We start from the raw sequence: 21,084 nt of genomic DNA on the forward strand, positions 1-21,084 counted from the left end.
CCCCCCCCCCCCAACTCCTCTGGTGCGATGCATTAAGAAGCAGTTTGTCCAATGAGAATCAGCACTAGACCAAAACAGAGCCAATCAGGAATGGGAAAGTAAATGTTCCCATGGGAATGCTTTGGTTTCCTCTCCTGAGGGAGGTGCTAATTTACCTTCCACCAAGCTGTGTATCCACTTTCTTTCTCCGAATATTTCAGCACTAGCCCTGTCCTCACAACTGCTTCACATTTTGGTCTAGGGTTCCTGCTCTGCACTGACTATATATTGATTGGCTGCAAAGGATTTTATAGTTTGAACCAGATTTTCTGGTAAGTTTTCTTAATACGCTGTTTCTGTCTGGATGCGCATTGCAGTGCACATTGTGGGTGTATGTTTTGTGCAAATCCTGACCTCAAGATGGCTTTCAACTGCATTATATGGCCTATGTAGAAGTGCCATAGTTGCACTGCTGAAACAGCTTGAGAACTGAAGTCATGGACCCATAAGTATATATAAGCATGCAAATTTTTCAAGTCCTTTAGATACTATTGTTGCTGAATATGTTGTATGGATTTCTCTGAAGTTCTTTAAATAATTAAAATATTTTTAAAACAACCAAAAGGTTTACGCCAAGCATAAACTGATGCTATGTTTATTCTTTCTACAGATATTCCTTTTAAAATAATTCATTATTTTAGAAAGTTGAACTTTAGTTTACCATATGTTAAGGCTGGTTTACAGAAAAAGATATGCTATTTCTTAAACAGTTTATTTTTAAGTAGGCTCAACTGTACACTTTCTTGCCAGGAATTTCTCAAGGGTGCCATTTAAATTTTGCTATAACAAAATCATGTTGAAAGACTGGAAAAAAGCCAACATGTAAAATCACAAAGCTCATCTTGAACCCATGGGCATCCCTGATAGGTTATTCACCAAAAATAAAATAAAATAAACACATTTAAATCAAATACCATGTAGAAATACTAGCTACTACTGCATTCTTCTGTGGAGAATTCCAAAAAACCAAAGGCTACATAGATATAATTACATATGATGCAAAGCCAAATATCATAGTTAATAACTTGGCTGTGTTTTTCAAAATAACATTCAGAAACAATTATTACCCCACATATAGCATTCCAGCTTGCAGAAAGCATGACAAATTTATATTTTACTTTTTGTTTCTTTTCTTTAATTCTGAGACACGCATCTGAGTGTGTTTCACTCTGAGGTAAATGAATTCAATGTAATGAGAACACTGAATCCACTTGAAGAGGATTTGCAAGATACAATTATAAGGGAGAAGGGCATGATATAAATATGTTGTATGGATTTCTCGGGTCTCTGGGCTTTTTGGAGATGGGCTGTGGGGACTGACCCCTGAGACTTCAGAAGCAGTCCTGTGAGTCAGTCCCCACAGACTCCATACCCCATTAGAAAGGCCTGGGTGTAATGGGGTATCAAATTAATTTGGGACAAAGCAGGGTTTATATGAAAAAAATAATGAGTACAATTTCCAACATTTTAGAAAGTAGTGCTTCTAATCTGAATATCAGTTTTCTTTATGTATAAATGTCCTTAATCCATAAACCAGGATCCATCACAATGAAACACCTGACTTTATTTCAAGACCAGACTCTTAAAACAGCCTTGCAGCACAACAAAAGCCAAAGATTTATTGTGGTTTAAAGTATTCACAAGCCAGAGTCAATTTAGCCAGATGTAAAAAAAAAAATTCTAAACCGCAAAGCATTAACAAAAATGAATCAGTTAGCTCTTTAACATTTTTTATTGCGGTCTAACATGATTAAACCATGAATGAATGAATTGCATAGACACATGAGTGCTCTGTGTGTATGCAAGCTTTGATTCACAGTTTGCAAAGGGACATTTGTGCAAAATACAGAAACTTGAACCAAAAAAGCACTTATCTTCTTCTCAAACTGAAAAATGAGAAAACTCATAGGGCAGAATGTGCTCCTAATAAGACTGTGTCAGGGTACTGAAACATCATGCCCTATTGGCAACAAATACCTTAACAATATTCATTTGGGTTGTTGTAAGTTTTTCAGGCTGTATGGCCATGTTCCAGAAGCATTCTCTCCTAACGTTTCACCTGCATCTATGGTGGGTATCCTCAGAGGTTGTGAGGACCTCACAACCTCTGAGGAAAACCCTGCTTTGTCCCAAATTAATTTGATACCCCATTACACCCAGGCCTTTCTAATGGGGTATGGAGTCTGTGGGGACTGACTCACAGGACTGCTTCTGAAGTCTCAGGGGTCAGTCCCCACAGCCCATCTCCAAAAAGCCCAGAGACCCGAGGAGGGCATCCACCCCACCCCCTCCCCAAATCCCCCCAAAAGTCCTTAAAATAAAATAAAAACTTGCCGGGTCACCATGGCACCTCTCCAGCAGACCTCCTGGTGCATAGAAATGATGTGCCAGGTGGTAGGGGGCCAAATATAACAACAACAACAACAACAACAACAACAACAACAACAACACTTTATTTGTATTCTGCCCTATCTCCATGGAGGACTCAAAGTGGATTCCAGCATATATACAGACACAGGCAAACATTCAATGCCTTGAAACATAATGAAACACAAATACACAGACACAGGCAAAGGCTCATCCCCCGTCCCCCGCATACCTCCTGGCATGTCATATCTATGCTCCAGGAAGCCTGCCACAGAGGCAGCATAGAGGCCCAGTAAGTTTTCTTTTAATTTTAAGGGCTTTTGGGGGGGGGGGTTGTGGGGGGCCCATGCCCTCTTGGAAGTTACTGGGAGTGAATGGGGACACCCAACTGGGAAAACCCATATTTTGTAGGGTGGTGTGGGGATAGAAATGCATGCCAAAGCAGGTATTTAAAACCTGCTTTGGCGTGCATTTTTGTGAAGCCTAGAAGTGCCCTCAGTTTCTTTTGCACTTCAGTCTCACCAGCTGGTGACATGTAATACAACACCAGCACCATCCCCAAAATGCCTGGTGTAATAAGTCTTGATGTGAATTAATTAATTGGCTTATTTAGGTTACAGACTGAAAAGGTGTGAAGAAAACAGAACTTTTGAGAAAGAATGACACCAGGAAAATACAAGAGGATAATGATTTAGTGTAGCTTGACTGTTTTGCCAGGGAGAATACCTTTTGATAGATCCATTTCATCTTTGACAAGCACAGGAAGCAACATATAATGACTGTCTTCAACTGGGTAGAAATTTGCCAAAATATTAATAAATCAAACAATGATCTATAACAAGCTTCAGGCAACAGATAAAGAAACTTGATTTGTGGTTCAACAGAACGAATGTACTGATGAAAATGGCAAATCTTATTCCAGTAAGGAAAATGGGAAAGGAATCCATGCACCACAAGTGAATGCAAGGTCATTCAGATAAACTGTTATGTGAAAGCATGTCCTGGATATGAATGGGCAGCATCCTGATTTGGTCATCTCTTCAACCAAGTGAGCAAACAAGCCAAGATTTAGTGCTTAAGGTTCTTACAAGTTTGCAAGCAATCCATGTTTCAGTAAACCACATTTGGAGCTGGCTTGTAACCTTGCCTTTTTGTAAACATTTGACGTTAGTTCTGGGTCTGCAAATCATATGGTCTAGTACCAAATCTTGGCTTTTCTGGCTTTTATTTCAGTTGAGATGTTCATACATATTCCTTGCTTATTAAGCCAAGGTTTTTTTAAACTTAGGTTTATGTGCAAAGTTGACTGACCGTTTGACCATTTGCAAGACCATCCACTGGCTATGCTTGGTTCCAGTACATTCTGTAATGATTTAAATGGCATGTGAGATATATGTCTGTCTTTGATGTCATATTTAGCACAGCACATCTCAGTAGAATCCGCTCATACAGTTAGCTCCAAAACTTCAAATGGATAAAAGAACTATCTCTGATTGGCATAAGGCGAGAGCTTAATCCAGTACTGGCAGAACCTAAAAGAAGCACCAACCCCTCTGTGTCTAGCCTTTTCAAATGCCTGGGTAGGGAAATGGCAGTAGTAATTGCCAGAGGGATGGCTGCCCCTGAGATGGTGCTGAGACTATAAGGGTATTTCTGGAATGACCTTCAACTTATCCAGAGATCATATCAAAATCTATAATTTTGGCCCCAAAGCCTTCCCCCAACTTATATATGAATGCAACTTAAACAAAAACATAAGTCATATATCCCCACACAAATATGAAAATAACGTCACATACACATGCTGAGAATTCAGTCCCACAAACTCTTTAACGGTAATTTAACAACCAGAAACAAAAAGATTGACCGCATGTCACAATATTTTTAATGCACTTTTATCCCTACCTGGAAAGGTTCTGTTTCTCATGCTAGTAGTTACAATAAGCTATTTATTCCATGCATCACTGAATGCAACACCACATTAAATATAAAGAACAGCGTTCTTTTCAAAGTTTCATATCATGCCAGCCATGCAATTCTATTATGGAAAAAACTTTGAAAGATGTAATTTATTAAACTGCTCTCGTACCACTAAAAAAAGGCCCAAAATCTTCTCTATATTCATAAATGCATGATTCAGTATATCATCCCCTTGTTCCTAGATTTATGGTGCAGATCTCCATGAACTCTCATTTTAGCAATGTGTATGTATTCCAATGTCTTGCAGCTCTTGTATTAAACAGCACTGCTTGCCTATTTTACAAGACCCAGATTTCATTCTTACTCTCTTACTTGTTTTTTTTCTTACAGTCTTTGTAGTGTGCAGTCGAATACTAGATTTAATACAGCAAATAATATTTAATCCCATTAAAAGCACCAGGATGTATATTTAAATGATAATTTTAAAATTATTAGTTTTGTTACATGGATTGGTCCCCTTGTAAAGAAAAGATGGATTTTATGTTAACACGTGTGCATTAAAATCAGGTTTAGAAAACCTAATATTAATATAAATGTTAATTCAAAAACACATTTTTAAAAATGGAACTCACTGGATTGGAAAAAAATCACTTCAGTGGCTTAACATTAAAAATAAGACCAAACAGATCTCTTCTATTTTATTATCATTGTTCAAGTACCAGTTACTGTAGGCTATATCTAGCTGGAGCAGATTGAGAGAGGTATTTGCCTTATGACTGCTCTCTAGGAGTGTGACCAATATCACTGGGTTAATCGAATAAATTCAGCTTGAATGCATTTACCATATTTCATCACATAATAGTTGCCATCGCAAAATAGTCCTCCCCCCACCCAAATTTTGGGTTCTTGTTTAGGTATTGAAGGATTCCTCACATAATAATCACACCCTTGATTAGGCAGCCTTCCTGCTGTAAATGTCCATTCACTCACCTATCTACCTGCTCACCCAAAAAACCCCACTCGCCCACTTCACTCATCTGCCTATCCACTCACCTATCTGCCCACCAATCCATCCACGCATCCACTTGCCCAAAGACCAACTCGCTCATGTATGCACTCACTCATTCACCTGGATGCCCATTCATCCGCTGCTCACCCCCTCTCAGAAAAGTTGCTTGAAGAAGTTTTCCTGGAATAGGGTGAGCAGTGGATGGATGGGCAGTGAGTGGGTGAGTGGGTGGGAGGGTAGTTTAGAAGTTGTCATTTTACAGGGTCTTTAGCCTTCTCTGCCAGATAATATTGGAACTTCATGAAACTTCAGCTCTCACGATTCCATAGAATTAAGTCATGATAGTTAAAGAGGTACCAAACTGCATTACTTCTACAGTGCAGAGGTACTCTAAGAAGACTGTCAATTGCTGACTTCCTATAGCTCTAGTACCTGCCTTTTCTCAATGTGCCCCATCCAAAAAGGACTGGCCTGACTTGACCCAGCTTTGCTTTGAAGATCTGGTGAGATTCCAAGATAGCTCAGCTGAGGTAATTAAATAAGCACATGCAGTTGCTGGAAGATAGTTAGATTTAAAAAAGAAATGAAGTCACTTAACAAGTTGGCCTTGGGCACATGTCTACATTTCTGGATATTAAACTCATTCAGAAAATAAATTTTGACTTAAGTATTAGTGGACCCAAGAAAAACATTGCGTAATATGCAGCATGAGTCCAAAGGTTCATTTTTTTCATGCACATGCAAAAGAAATGAGGCTTTAGCAACTTAAAAGTTGTGAAATATAAATAGTACCATAAATGTAGAACTCCATAAATATTTTGGAAAACAATTTTAATGTTCTTTCCTCTACCAGTACTTTTCTAAACTTTAAACAGATCTGCTGGTCTTATTCTTTAACTGAGCACAGTTAAGAAACAAGATAGCTGACATTTTAATTTCATTCTATAAAATATTTTCTTCTAAGTTCATATTTATTAAGTGCAATTAAAAAGCATGAGAGTAGATAGACATTAAACTGCTAAAAGCCCTGTAGCTAGATATTAAATTGCTAAACCCTGGCATCTGTGTGTGAAGGAACTTCAAAACAGAAAACCAACAGAAGACGTTCTAGTGCAAACATTTTTAGACATGCATGTGCAAATGGCCCTCTTATGAATCAGAACAATGTTTTCAGATGCTTCCAAAGCATACAGATAAGGGAATAGATTTTGTTCATTACTTAGTAAAAAAAAATTCTCCATTTGTTCTCCATCTTCCTTTAATTCACTGTCATAAGGACCAATTTCTCATCCCATTCACGAAACAGGCAGTATCCCCCTTGTCTGTACACCAAAGTATATTATTTTTCAGAGTTTCAATGAAAATGGACACTGGAAATGATGTGACAAAAAGTATGAGGGTGAACAGTTATAGGAGCTGATTTTGCAAAATCTTTGGTTGGGTTTCCTTGTGAGTATAATTTTCTGTATTGTAAAAAAATGCCTTAAATTTGGGCCAAAATGATTTAAAATTTGGGGAATGGGGGACTGGCTTCCAGGGTCTACATGCAGATCACAGGCCATACTATACCTACCTCTGCTTTATTATTATTATTATTATTATTATTATTATTATTATTATGTTATTATTTATTTATATTCCGCCCCATCTCTCCGAGGGGACTCTGGGAGGATTCCAACAAACAAAACAAAACAAAATAAAAGGCAAACATTCAGTGCCTTGGTACAACAGATACAACCATAATAGCCCAAATAACCCTACTTACAACAACAACTTTAACATTCACCTATAAATTAAATAAAATGTAAGTTATCAAAAAATTATACCTAACATATGTGCTGGTCAATGACTGAAATAAATGATTTGATTTGATATACCTAACATAAAACCTAAACATAAAACATCCATATTAATTTACAGGAACCAGCGAAAATTCACTAAGATATGTGAGTTGATTGTGTGGCCAGTGATCTTAACTGGGCAAACATGGTATGACAAAGCCTGAATGAAACAATAATTTTCAGTCAGAGGTCTAGTAGCAGTCTCTCATCATCTAATCCTCCTCCAGTTTTATTTCTTTATTGGGGGGAGTTCCAGTGGTGGGAGTGATCATGGACAAGGCCCTCTCTCTCGTTTCCACCAGCCATGCTTGAGATGGGGGGGGGGGGGGTAGGACCGAGAGCAGATCCTCCTCTGCTGACTGTAGTGCCCATGTTGGTTTTAGGAGGACATGTGATTAGTCAAATAACCTGGACCCGAGCTGTTTAGGCTTTAAAAGTAATGACCAGCACTTTGTATTTAGCCAGGAAGCAGATCGGCAGCCAGCAGAGCTGCTGTAACATAGGAGTGGATCTCTCCCTGTAGTAGCCTTTAGATTCTAGATCATAGCGGCCATGCAGACTGAAGGATTCTGGGAGCTGTGGTCCACAGAGGAATATTTCTAAGGTCTGGAACAGAACCCGACAAAAGTATTTCCTCAATCAAGCTCTTGTTGCACTGAAGATGCATACTCAGAGAGATTTAGATCTAGCAGTCAAACACAGCTTGAAAATATTTTTCAAAAACTAAAAGCAAACCTAGGTAGAAGGACACCACTTTACTATGCCATTGCATATAATGGGACTTGAATATTCACATATTCACAATCAAAACTGCTTAGGTTGTTTTTCAAGCAGATTGAATTAAAACTTGATGACCTTCCATTACCTTCAATCCAGGAACTGTGGCTTATCTCTCCACAAGAGGCTAATGTTAAAAGCCATGGTTTACCAGAGCTTGTTATAGAAAAGACAATACAAAGTTCCTTGCCCCTCGTGTAAAGTCCTGCCATTTGTATCACTGACACACACACGCACACACGCACTAGTGTCCTGTGTTTTGGCATAAATTGCTGTTTTCCTCCAAAAGTCCCAAAATGCAAATAGTGGTTGAACATTTGCATGCACACCCTCACAATCTTGTGCAGTATAGTGACAGTTATAATTTTTTAAAAAAAATAGTTGCAAGAACAGAATAGACAAAGCTTTACCTCCCCTGTTCCTGGTTCATGTGTGTATGTGTGCCTGCCTAGCTAAGAAATGCTTAGAGGTGGTTTTGCCAGTTCCTTCCCTTGAAACAAAGTTTGGTTCATGTGTATCAATAAACAAAACATAAGCAGAAGAGCGGACTGTTATTTATTTAGCCACTCTAGCATGCTGTTTGAAAATGATAAACCAGGCAACTTTGTCTCATTACTGCATGTGAACCAAGGGAGTTAAATAAAAGTAAAATGAAAATTTCCTTGGTTTTAAAATTGTAGTTGTATTTTTGACTGTACTGTTGGTATACCTATATTATGCTCTCAGCTTTACAGAAGTCAGTAACTAAATGTAAGCTTTCCATATTGTATCTTCACAGCTGTCCCTGAGTTCTGCTTTCTGTTTCCATCTGACACTTCCATTGATGTCCTCATACCTAGACACTTTCTTCTGACAGTAAATCTGATAATGCCTGTCAAAACATATCTATCTACAATTCAAACAAGTGATAAATTAAAGAAAACAGAGAAAAGCCTTTTGAACTCAGTGACCTTTTAGTAAGGGAGATATCCCCACTCATCACCATGTTCATATGAACATGCCCTTAGAAATTTAGTTTAATCACAAAAAGTACAAAGAAAGCCATTTGGCATTGCTATGTAACAATCTGCATTTCTTTTTACAAGAATAATAGAAACTTAACTCCTCTCAAACATGGACCAATAACTCCTGGCAGCTCTAGCAAATGGCAGAAGATGCTGAGAATTTTATTATATCAAATGGGTGTTTCTGAAAATCTGCTCCTCCAGCTGTTGTGAATTGTGGGAGTTGAAGTCCAAAACATCTGGAGAAGCAGAGTTTCAGAAACACTTTATTAAATGATCACTAGTATTGTATGGATGCATAGACAAGAGGTTGAACTGAAAAGAAAAGAGAAAAATCAATTTTCATAAAAGAGAATAAGAGTGTGTGTCTGAATAAGCAGCAATAAGAGTGTGTGTCTGAATAAGCAGAGTATGAAACTGAGGGCCCTTCCAGACGGGCCAGAGGTGTCCAAATGACACCTTTGGTAAAAACCGAATTAATTCAGAACAAAGCAAGGTTTCCCTGCTTTGTTCTGAATTAATTAAATACCTGGTAAGATCCAGATCTAAAAGTAAGATCTGGAAAGCCTGGGTTTTTGTGTTGCTGTGGGAACTCAAATCCAAGCCAAAGTGGTTTTAAGTCTTGTTTTGGAAGCGCCCCAAGACAACTGAAAGTAACCAGCACTTTAACTAAAGCAATCCTGATAATGCACAACTGTCTTATTTTACTTTTAAAAGGGGTTAAATTTAATTAATATATCTCGATGGACTGTAGCATTGTGTAGTGTCATTATGTATCAGATCGGGTTCCTAAGGAGTAAGAGGGCTTCTTGGAAGTAAGTGATGCCTCAAGAATATCATATATACTTCTGCATAAGTCAGTCTTATGTATAAATAGAGAATAGATTTGGGGGGGGGGGGGGGAGAATGCTACTTAAACATATCTTTGGTGCTGACACTTAATTGGATTGCAGCAAATGAAAGCCAGAATGTAACCCAGTGGTAATAGTAGTGATTTCTGAAATGAACAAAAGTCCCAGGATATTTCAGGATGGGTGGATACAGTACATTATTGGAAGCTGAGATTATGTAAAATCCTGGAATTACTTAAAACAAAGCAATTATTTTCCCCCACTCTTAGTTCTTTCCTGTTAAATTTTCTGGACATGCCAGCTTTGATACATCTTATAAAGTAAAACTGGTTAGAAATGTTGAGTTTAAACCTGAGTTCAGCTTGCTTTTTAGATGCAAAACTATCTAGAGTTGGAGGAAAATGCATTAACAAACTCTTGCTTAAGTTTCTCAAGTGTGTCTGCTAGGTTTGCGAAAATTTGATTGTTATCTATGTCCAATTTTTCCAGATTATGGTTATAATGCTGTCATAATTAAATCATACCTACCTTGTATAGTCATGCATAAGTCTAGATATTGTAGTATCTAGAAATCAATGTAAAAAATTAGGATTGAAGTATCCATGGGTCCATGTAAGTACTGTACCTTAACTCTAACCAAATGAGAATCATCCTTTTCTCTAGATAGAATGGCAATACATGAAAACTTAATCCATCCTTGGAGAGCCTAAAAGAAGTAGTCTCTCCACATGGCACTGCTTCTGGATATAATGAGCTAGCCTTGGGACTGATCTTCGGGAGAAAAGTATTTGTTTTATCTTGGTGGTAGATGCTGCTGGTTTTCCCCCAGGTTTGTGGATTTTTGGTATTCTGACCTGTCTCCTGAACCCTTGGAACCCTGGAACCTTGAATCTTTGGACTGGCTTTTGACTACAGTATATACTCTTGATCCCTGGACTCTGCTCACTGAACTCTCAACATTTTTTGTTTTATATTCTGTACTTGAGTGCTATCTTTATGTTTTATATTTTGGACTACTAAAACAGCCATGAAGTAAGTGCTGCTTTAATTAAACTGTTCAATACAAACTGGAAGTTTGATTGGTTCATCTCTGCCTCTTTATCAACAGAGCCCTGGCATCGTGACATTGTACTTGCTGCTCTACCAGAATATAACTGCAGCATTATAAAACATTTACTTTGGGAGTAAGTCCTACTGAATATCTAAGCCGATATATGATGTCCTTCACCCGACAAATAATACATTTGTAAAATTCACAAGATGTGATCGAGGCTCTGAATTTAGATGATTTTTAAAGGACTAGGTAAACTAGGTAAACTAATAAAAGATGTATATCAACGGACATGGTCCATGGTTGATAAAATAAGAACCTCTATATTTAAAAATGCAGCCTAAAGCTTGAGAACCAGAAGATAGGGGCAACCAATAAGTATTGCTCGTCACCTTCACTTGTGAGATTCAAGAGCAGGGCTTGCACAAGATATACTGTTACTCTAGGCAACATTCAAGATGGCACCCCATATTCCATGTAAAATAAGCTGACTGCACTGGTAATTAGGTCTTATTATAACATTAAAGATAAACAGTTATCTTCCCTCCAGAACACCTGAACCAAACCAAATGATTTGAGGACACAAGTTAGACATATGGCACGCTCACTCCTCTGTTTTCTTTCCATGGTTCCCCACCCTTTTGCATCTGCTACCATGTATTTTGAACAGGGCCAACACTGTTTAAAAGACATCTGTCTGGCATCTTTAGGAAATAAAGTAGATTACACAGATTTTTGATGAACAGGATTGTTCTCAATAATAGAATTAGACTGAAATCCCAGTCAATACATCTTGGTCTGTTGTTATCTACCACAGTAAGGAGAACTCATATATATTTAGGATACCTGACAGCTTTCACAGTATAGGTAAACTCAAAAATAAATATCAAATGATTTCACTAGAGAAATATTCCTATGTGTGAAAAGTCTATAAGCAGTAAATAAAATCACTACCACAATTTCCATATATTTTGAATAATGACTTTAGGCATACTTGATACTATTTCCCTATGTTCAAGTGGATGCAGCCTGTGTCAAAAACATCTTGTGTGTATGTGGTTGCATAATTGTGGAACTGGCAATTTTAAAAAGTACAGCTCAAATTAAAAATGAGGATATGGACCACATTATTATAATGAGTGCAGATGGCATTGAACAGAAATGGAGAAAGTGACAATGTAGAATTAAACTAAAGAAAAAATAGGAACTTAGAAAGCAAGAAAGTTAGGAAAATGCAGCTAGGAACATGTGAACAAGAGGGGTCAGGCAAAAAGAGGCAACACCAAGAAAATGTATGAAAAAAAGCAATTTTTGTAAAAGGAAAGTCAGAATCAAGTGAAGAGGGAGAAACTTGTAAGAGAATAAATTGGTGCCTATAATCCTTACCAAACCACCACAAGTGCTGAAGGAAGCAAAGGAGCCAGGGTAATGTAGCACAGACCCACTGTAGTAACATGATCTCTCTGTGTGGGTCTTGGCAGAATATGGAAGACTCCTCCTCTCACTCTTTAGTCGTTCTTCCACAGCAAAACCTGGTGCCAGGAAGCGACTGTCTCTCTTGAGCAGCAGATAGAGCTCCTGAGCGAAAGCTGGTATTCTCAGCAGCACCTCATCCCCATCCTCTGGGGAAGAAGATAAAGGTGAAGGAGGTGGTAGCTGAGAAGTAGCATTAGATCCCTGAGACCAATGATAGAACTCCTGAGATTCATATTCGTCCTCTGAGACCTCATCCTCGGAAGTCTCCCCAACTGGCTGGAACTGCCTGTTAGATGAGAAAGAAACCGAGCGGACCTCACGAGAGCTGCCCACCACCTGAGTGGATGCAGAGGTAGCACTAATATTGCTGCTGCTATTTCCACAGTTTCCATCGGGACTGCAGCTGCCTCCCGCACCACTGCCTCCTATGGGTTCCTGTTGGTCCCTGCTCCACAGTGCTGGGTAGACAATCTCCCACTCCTCAGAGTCTCCCAGAGGTTGCAGACCTACAAAAAATAAGACAATGCATACAGACTGGAGTTTAAACACACCCTAAATTACATACTAGGATGTCTGATGTTTTGATTGCTGAAATTACTTATTAACAGACAATGCAACTTAAGATAGATACATTTTCTAAATTTTCATGGCTCATTTCTTTATACTGCTGATGCACAACTATAATCAACCGTTCTATGCCGTGCCACAATATACAATTCATTTAAAACTAAAGATGGATCACTTTATTTACAAGAAAAAGATATGATAGACATGTTCTCCATTTATACTATGTGAGAGGGCAAGACACTGAGCTCAACTAATGCTCAATTCACATCTCACCATGAGCTCAGTAGGAGACCTTAGAAAAGCCATTTTCTCTCAGTCTCAGACCTCCATCTACAACTTGAGGATAATTTCTCCCTTTAACTATCAGCGGAGTGCTATCAGTTTTGAAGTAAAACAGTTCCCACAAAATTATGTAGTGTTTGTTAGAAATTGAAGGAACAGAAGTAGATAAGTAGATAAGCTCTAACTTAAAATAGAGATTTTAAATTTTAAAGGACACAGCTTGTCAAGGATTTGTATATAGTATGCAACAGGGAGGGGAGTTGCATGACCTTCCAGATGTTGCTTAAATTCAACTCCTCTTATCTCACCACTGGCTACACACACTAGGGCTGATGGGCAGCTGAAGTTTGACCCACTGGAGGGCCACATTTTGTCCATCTCTTTTCTAAAATGTTTGAGATTCAGCTGAAAATGGGGAGGGAGGTACAGAGATAGGTGGAATGGCATACATGAAGGTCCAAAGGGCCTAGCAGAAGGATTTGATTGAGGCAGGAAAAGTCCCCTCCCAGCATTATAGAAGGGTCTATGAAGGATGTGTAACAGTACACATTATACACAATATGTAACAGTAAACAGTGCAATGTTTTGCTGCAATTGAGTCTGCAAGACCTAAGCAGTAGGCCTGTTTGATCAAGAAAAAATTTGTTTCTAAAATCGATTCGTAATTGGGGTGTTTTTTTGTTTCGATATTTAAAATATTTACAAAACTTTCCAAAAAAAATGTTTTGTTATTTACGAAATTTCGTAAATATTTACAAAACATTTTTTAAACTCCATTTGCCTAGTATTTTAAATATCGAAATTTTTTCTTGATCAAACAGGCCTAGTTTCCAACAGACCTCTGAGGATGCCTGCCATAGATGTGGGCAAAATGTCAGGAGAGAATGCTTCTGGAACATGGTCATACATACAGCCCTGAAAACTCACACAAGCGGCCTCCGCGCGCCATCCGGCTCCGGCTCCTGCGCCCTCCTCCTCCTCCTCCTCCTCGGGTGAGCGCGCGCGCGCCATCCAATGGGCTCCGGCTTCTGCGCCCTCCTCCTCCTCCTCCCAGCTGTGTTGCAGGAAGTGCTAGGAGGAGGAGGAGGAGGGCGCAGAAGCCGGAGCCGGATGGCGCGCGGAGGCCGCTTGTGAGCGCGCGCGCGCCATCCAATGGGCTCCGGCTTCTGCGCCCTCCTCCTCCTCCTCCCAGCTGTGTTGCAGGAAGTGCTAGGAGGAGGAGGAGGAGGGCGCAGAAGCCGGAGCCAGATGGCGCACAGAGGCCGCTTGTGAGCGCGCGCGCGCCATCCAATGGGCTCCGGCTTCTGCGCCCTCCTCCTCCTCCTCCCAGCTGTGTTGCAGGAAGTGCTAGGAGGAGGAGGAGGAGGGCGGAGAAGCCGGAGCCGGATGGCGCGCGGAGGCCGCTTGTGAGCTTGTGAGGAGGAGGAGGGGGGCGCTTGTGAGCTTGTGAGGAGGAGGAGGGGGGCGCGGTGCACTGCTGGGGTGCTTGGGAGCGCCGGATTGGCTCCCAGGCACCAGCAGCAGCACTCAGTCAGCACAGCAGCCTCCATCCCATTAACGACACGAGCTGAAGCTCGTAAAAAAAATGGGGCTGCTGTTTCGATATTTTTAAACCCTTCCGGGTTTTAAAATATGTTTTGAAATCGCTTCGGATATGGTTAAAATAACGATTTAATTACGAAATAACAAATTAACGAACTAAAACCGACAGGCCTACTAAGCAGGGCTGTTGATGATAGAGTGACTTGGAGGGATCTCATCCATCTGGTCATCATATGTCAAAGTTAACTTGATAGCAGTTAACAACAAATGTAGGTTGAGAATCTCTTACCCAAATTGCTATCTGTTCAGGAGATTTCACCTCACTTTCTGTCCCTGTGATAACTGGATTTTGGAAATGTTACCTTGGTGTGGAAACAAGGACTGATATTTATTTATTGTGTCAGAAGTGAATTAGGGATACAGTTGTAATGTAATTAAAAACACAAAGTTTAAAAACTTGGTATTATACTAAATATCCTTTGACCAGTAGCTGAACACCTGGACTATCTCTGGTGTTGCTATAAGAAGGTCCTCCATTGTGCATGTGGTAGGCTTTAGACTGCATTGTAACTGGTGGTCTGTGGTTTGCTCTTCTCCACACTCACATGTCATGGACTTCACTTTGTGGCCCCATTTCTTAAGGTTGGCTCTGCATTTCATGATGCCAGAGCACAGTGCAAGGACTGATGATAAAGTTTCAGTTAAGAAACTTTATCATGATAACCCTTACAGTAGTGAATTTCTCTTTCAGTGGTAGATTTCTCTCACTTGTTGTCTCGCCCTCATTCTTAACTTTGAGTTGTTTGTAAGTTGGATGTTTCCAACTTGAGAAATGACTATACTCCAAATCTTGGAGCTATATTCCAATCATGGAGATGGGACCAAAGTCTAAACATGAAATTTATTAATGTTTCAGAAAGTAAACATAACATGAAGGTACTTTTATTAAATATATTAAGGATTTTGTGCATGGAAGCAAGTTTGAGGGAAAATGTTACTATCTCAGCCACTCATGTGGTCAGTATTGGTTCTGGAGTATTTTGGATTTCCAGGTAAGGGATACTCAATCACATTCTCTTATCTCACAGTGTGAGATAAGAGAAGTTGTAATTGAAGATAATGGAGTTTACCAGGATAAAGAAGACTGTTCAACAGGGCAGGCTATAAAAATTACAAGAAGATAATATAGATAATTTTGGATACATAGAAGTGCTAAGAAATATTATTAATATCATTAGTGTCACTTATATTTAATGTATTATAAAAATACAGTGCAAAAGGCATGGTGCAAATGGTACATCATCCAAATAAGTGTTGTTGTCACACAACATGTGCCATGACTCTGAACACCTTATACAGGGTTCAGAATTCACTCCCAGATGATGTAGTACAGATTTCCACACACAGAGGAAAACATGTTATCCTGCATATTCTTCTGTAGGCCATAATGTCTCATGTTGCAAGACAATGCCCTTACTGCAGAGGAAAGCTGTAAATCACTCTGCAGTTCCTAGGTGAAGCATGTAATTTGCTGCACAGAGATATAGAAGACAGAAGAAGAATGTCTATACATTTCACTGTCTGATGTCATCCATGGAAGAACACAATGTTAAACAAGTAATACAGTTTATTAAACATCAGGTTGGCCTTGATCCATATAAAAAAATCTCAAAAGAGTTATCTGCTGCCTATGGGATAGTAAGAAAACATCTGGCTGAGGGAGAAAAGTTGACTAATAAAAGAATAAATAGCCAGTGTGTTGCAGTGGGCTGAGCATTTGACTATGGCTCCAGAGAACAAACAGGTCTGATTCCCCGTTCAACCATGGAAACTGAATAGGTGACCTTAGATGAGTCACATTCAATCAGTCCCAGAAAACCCTATCAGGGGTTCACTTATGTTTACCTTGAAGGCACATCACCACCACATGCAAAATGTAAAATATACAATGCACCTTTCCAACTTCCTTGGACATAAGTATACTTTCCATTTTTTCATGTGTTCTTTATAAAATACTTTTTCAAGGAAGTCTCAGACATGCAGATGAAGGACAGATGGGGAGTATGAAGAGACAACCATAATGTAAGACACACACTTGAGGAACTAATAGATAAGAGTGGAATGAAACAAGATATGGCCCCACAGCATTTCATTACAGGAAGCAGTGAAAACTTTCTCTTGTATAAATAAAGACAACCCACTGTCCAGTTGGTACTGACAGCTAAGCAGGAGCTTAATTTATAGGAATGTGATGCTCTGTGTGGTTATTTCCAATTACATGTGCAGAGTATTGTTAGATTGTTAGATTATCTATACAGCCTGATGGATTGGAGGTCACATAGGCCTGGGATTCCCAAAAACCATGAGCTTCAATACCTCTAACTGGCACCCTTGTATAGCAGCTTCCTTGGGTGTTATCTGCACTTTCAGTTCCATACCACTTCAACTACCACAGCTAAATGCTAGGGAATTCTAGGAGTTGGTGTTTGCTGAGCCCCCGCATTCTAGGGCAGAGAAAGTGAAAGGCCTACAGCTCCCAGGATTCCATAGCATGGAGTAGTTGCAGTTAAAGTACCGCCATACTGCATTAAGCCTACAGTTTAGACTAGGCATGGGCAAACCTAGTGCAGAAAATATTGTGCAACACTTTTAGCTTCAGGAAGTAAAATGTGATTAAGAAAGAGATATTTGGAAAAACATGATTGTCATAAAGAAAATCACATATTCCAATGGCTTTCCAGGACATCTCAGGTTGGATCTACATTACCGAATAATGCAGTTTGAACTGCATTCTATGGGTCTCTACCAAGCATGAGCAAACTTTGACCCTCCTGGTGTTTTGGAGAAACGAAAACAGACAATCGGTAGGAAATACGACGACTATCTGGACATTAACTTCACACTTTTGCCACTAGTACACATAATGGCAGGCATCCTGCTACTAGCTTAACCAGATATACATCCATCTTCCTTTTTTATCATTCCCAGCATCTTAATCAGTGGCTGAGACAGTATGAGAAACTCCTTCCTGGGCACACAGAAGATTGGGCAACCTGGAAGGCTCTGAACAGGCTGCACTATGGCACCACGAGATGCAGAGCTAACCATAAGAAATGGGGCTACAAAGTGGAGTCCATGACATGTGAGTGTGGAAAAGAGCAAACCTCAGACCACCTACTACAATGCAACCTGAGCCCTGCCACATACACAATGGAGGACCTTCTCATAGCGACACCAGAGGCACTCCAAGTGGCCAGCTTCTGGTCAAAGGACATTTAGCATAATGCCATACTTTTAAACTTTGTTTGTTTAAAATACATGTTAACTGTACCCTCAAGTCCCTATCATTCTCATCCTTCCTCTGCACTGACCAAGGCCTTCCTGCAAAGCCACTGCACATCCCTTGCCATGGACATTCTGTGAGAGGACAGGAAAAGTGGCTGGATACATGTCTCTAGTGCCCAAAATAACATGATTATGACATCTACCTTGACCTTGGGAGAACCTGAACAGGCTTTAGAACAGCATTTCTCAACCTGGGGGGGGGGGGGGGGATCCATAGGGGAAGGGTTTGAAAGAAGGTGTCCAAGGAGCTGCCAAAGATCATCAGAAAACAGTATTTTCTGTTGGTCATGGGGGTTCTGTGTGGGAAGTTTGGCCCAATTTTATTGTTCGGAATGCTCTTTGATTGCAAGGGAACTATCAATCCCAGCAACTACAACTCCCAAATGTCAAGGTCTATTTTCCCCAAATTCCACCAGTGTTCACATTTGGGCATATTGAGTATTTGTGCCAAGTTTGGTCCAGATCCATCATCGTTTGAGTCCACAGTGTTCTCTGGATGTAGGTGAACTACAACTCCAAAACTCAAGGTCCATGATGACCAAACCCTTCCAGTATTTTCTGTTGGTCATAGGAGCTCTGTGTGCCAAATTTGGTTCAATTCCATTGTTGGTGGAGTTCAGAATGCTCTTTGATTATAGGTGAACTATAAATCCCAGAAACTACAACTCCCAAATGACAAAATCAACCCATCCAAAACCCCACCAGTATTCAAATTTGGTTGTATTGGTATTTGTGCCAAACATGGTCCAGTGAATGAAAATACAGCCTGCATATCAGATATTGACATTACAGTTCATAACAGTAGCAAAATTACAGTTGTGAAGTAGCAACAAAAAAAAATATGGTTGGGGGTCACCACAACATGAGGAAATGTTTTAAGGGGTCACAGCATTAAGAAGGTTGAGAATCACTGCTTTAGTAGTTGTGGGAGTTGAAGTCCAAAACACCTGGAGGGCCAAAGTTTGTCCATGCCTGGTGCAGATACACCCTAAAAGTTCAGATGGTGCAGAACCATCCCACCACTGCTCTTCATGTGCAGCAATGCTCCCTGCGAACACACAGCATCTCAGAAGAAGTAAGAGTTTAGTTTAATAAAAGGGAGGGAGGGAGGGAGGAAGCTAGGGAGGAAGCTACGAAGGAAGGAAAGAAGCAAGAAAGGAAGAAAGCAAGCAAGGAAGGAAGCAAGGAAGGAAGAATGCAAGGAAGGAAATTAGGAATCAAGGAAGGAAAGAAGGAAGCTAGGAAGCAAGGAAAGAAGGAAGCACGGAAGGAAGCAAGGAAGCTAGGAACAAAAGAAGCATGAAAGGAAGCTAGTAAGCAAGGAAGGAAGGAAGGAAAAGCAAGCAAGCGAGCAAAGAAGGAAGGAAGGAAGGTAGCAAGGAAGGAAAGAAAGAAGGAAGCAAGCAAGTGAGCAAAGAAAGAAGTAAGGAAGGAAGGAAGGGGAAGGAAAGAAAGAAGGAAGGAAGCAAGCAAAGAAGGAAGTAAGGAAGGAAGGAAGGAAGGAAGGAAAGAAGGGAGCAAGCAAGTGAGCAAAGAAAGAAGCAAGGAAGCAAGCAAGCAAGCAAGAGGAAGGAAAGAAAGAAGGAAGCAAGGAAGCACGGAAGGAAGGAAAAAAGGAAGCAAGCAAGCAAAGAAGGAAGTAAGCAAGCAAGGAAGGAAGCAAGGAAGGAAGCAAACAAGTGGAAGGAAGGAAAGAGGAAGCAAGGAAGCACGGAAGGAAGGAAGCTAGGAACGAAAGGAGCATGGAAAGAAGGAAGGAAGCTAGGAAGGAAGGAAGGAAGCAAGCGAGCAAAGAAGGAAGGAAGGAAGGAAGGAAGGAAGGAAGGAAGGAAGGAAGGAAGGAAGGAAGGAAGGGGAAGGAAGAAAAGAAGGAAGCACGGAAGCAAGCAAGCAAAGAAGGATGGAAGGAAGGAAGGGAGCATGGATGGATGGCTGTGGGCGGAGAGGAAGAGAAGGCGAACATTACCTGAAGTGATCCCATTTGACAGGAAACACAGCTGAGAGAAGAGGCACCAAAGATGGCTCAGTCGCATTCCCCTTCTCGCCTCCATCCAACTCTGAGGAGGGAAAAGGGCAGGATCAACCCCCTTCTCCTCCTCCTGCTCTTCTTTCTGGTGGCTTTGCTGCGGATTTATCCCTCTACGTGTCTACACGCTTGGGGCCGCTCAGTCTTATAGGCTTCTCGGGCAAAGCCAGCCTGCCCGCCCCGACGTGCTTGGCCAAGGCACTGGAGGGGAAAGCGGAGGGGGAAAGGCAAGGCAAAAGCGGGCGCCAGAGTTTGGAGCCGAGGCAGAGGAGGAGGAGGAGGAGGAGGAGGAGGAGGAGGAGGAGGAGGAGGAGGAGGGAGAAGCCGGAGCTCAGTCGAGGGGAGCCCGCCCGGTGCCTCTTCTCGCCTCGCCTCTCGCCCTGAATGAACCAGACGCGTGACCTGCTGCAAGAGCAAAGGCGCCCTTTCCGCGCGAAGGGAGAAGCAGGAGGAAAGGGACGGAAGCGAGGCGGGCGAGAGGAAGGCTGGAAGTGGGCGCCGCAGGTCCGGGCCGAGGAGGAGAGAGGGAAGGCGAGAGCGAGAGGGTGGCCAGCGCCTCCCCGCAGTGGTGTCTCCCCAACCCGCCTCCGCCGCCGCGCGCTCTCCCTGGGTGGGAAAGGGGCGGAGGAGGGCTAAAAGGCAGCGCGCGGGCGCCCCAAACTCCGGCCGCCGCCTCCGGATTGGCTGCCCGTGACGTCTCGATTGGAATCCTGCTCTTGCTCGGGGCCTCGCGCGCCCTCCCCTCCCCTCGCACCCGGCCCCCGGCCCTCCCCAGGCGCAGCCCTGCGGGGAAAGAGGCACACAAACACACACAGCACAGCCTAAGGGGCAGGTAGGTCCAAGGACCGCACCACAAAACCCTCGGCTTGGAAAAGACCACAAGGGCCATCCGGCCCCCGGTCAGTGCACTCCCAGCACACCCTTAGAAACCTCAGGAACAGGCCTCCTCACCGTGCAGCCCTCCAGCTGTTTGGGCCTTCAACTCCC

General features: G+C 41.3%; 1 protein-coding gene across 5 annotated transcripts in view; it reads right to left on the minus strand.

The window, feature by feature from the left end:
* The window catches only part of ADAMTS19 (ADAM metallopeptidase with thrombospondin type 1 motif 19), a 115,561-nt gene extending 94,809 nt beyond the window's left edge, over positions 1-20,752 (minus strand). For 2 of the 5 annotated variants that reach the window (XM_060762004.2, XM_060762003.2), the window contains exons 1-2: positions 20,038-20,752; positions 12,246-12,841 (exon numbers count right to left, since the gene is read on the minus strand). In XM_060762004.2, the coding sequence (XP_060617987.2) occupies positions 12,246-12,841; positions 20,038-20,122 (681 nt within the window). In that variant the 5' untranslated portion in view covers positions 20,123-20,752. Of the gene's footprint in view, positions 1-12,245; positions 12,842-20,037 lie in introns of those variants that run through there. The other 3 variants (XM_060762005.2, XM_060762006.2, XM_060762007.2) reach the window with 3 other exon arrangements.
* Positions 20,753-21,084: the final 332 nt, after the last annotated feature.

The sequence above is a fragment of the Anolis sagrei genome, chromosome 2 (assembly GCF_037176765.1).
Source record: "Anolis sagrei isolate rAnoSag1 chromosome 2, rAnoSag1.mat, whole genome shotgun sequence".
Classification (NCBI taxonomy): domain Eukaryota; kingdom Metazoa; phylum Chordata; class Lepidosauria; order Squamata; family Dactyloidae; genus Anolis; species Anolis sagrei.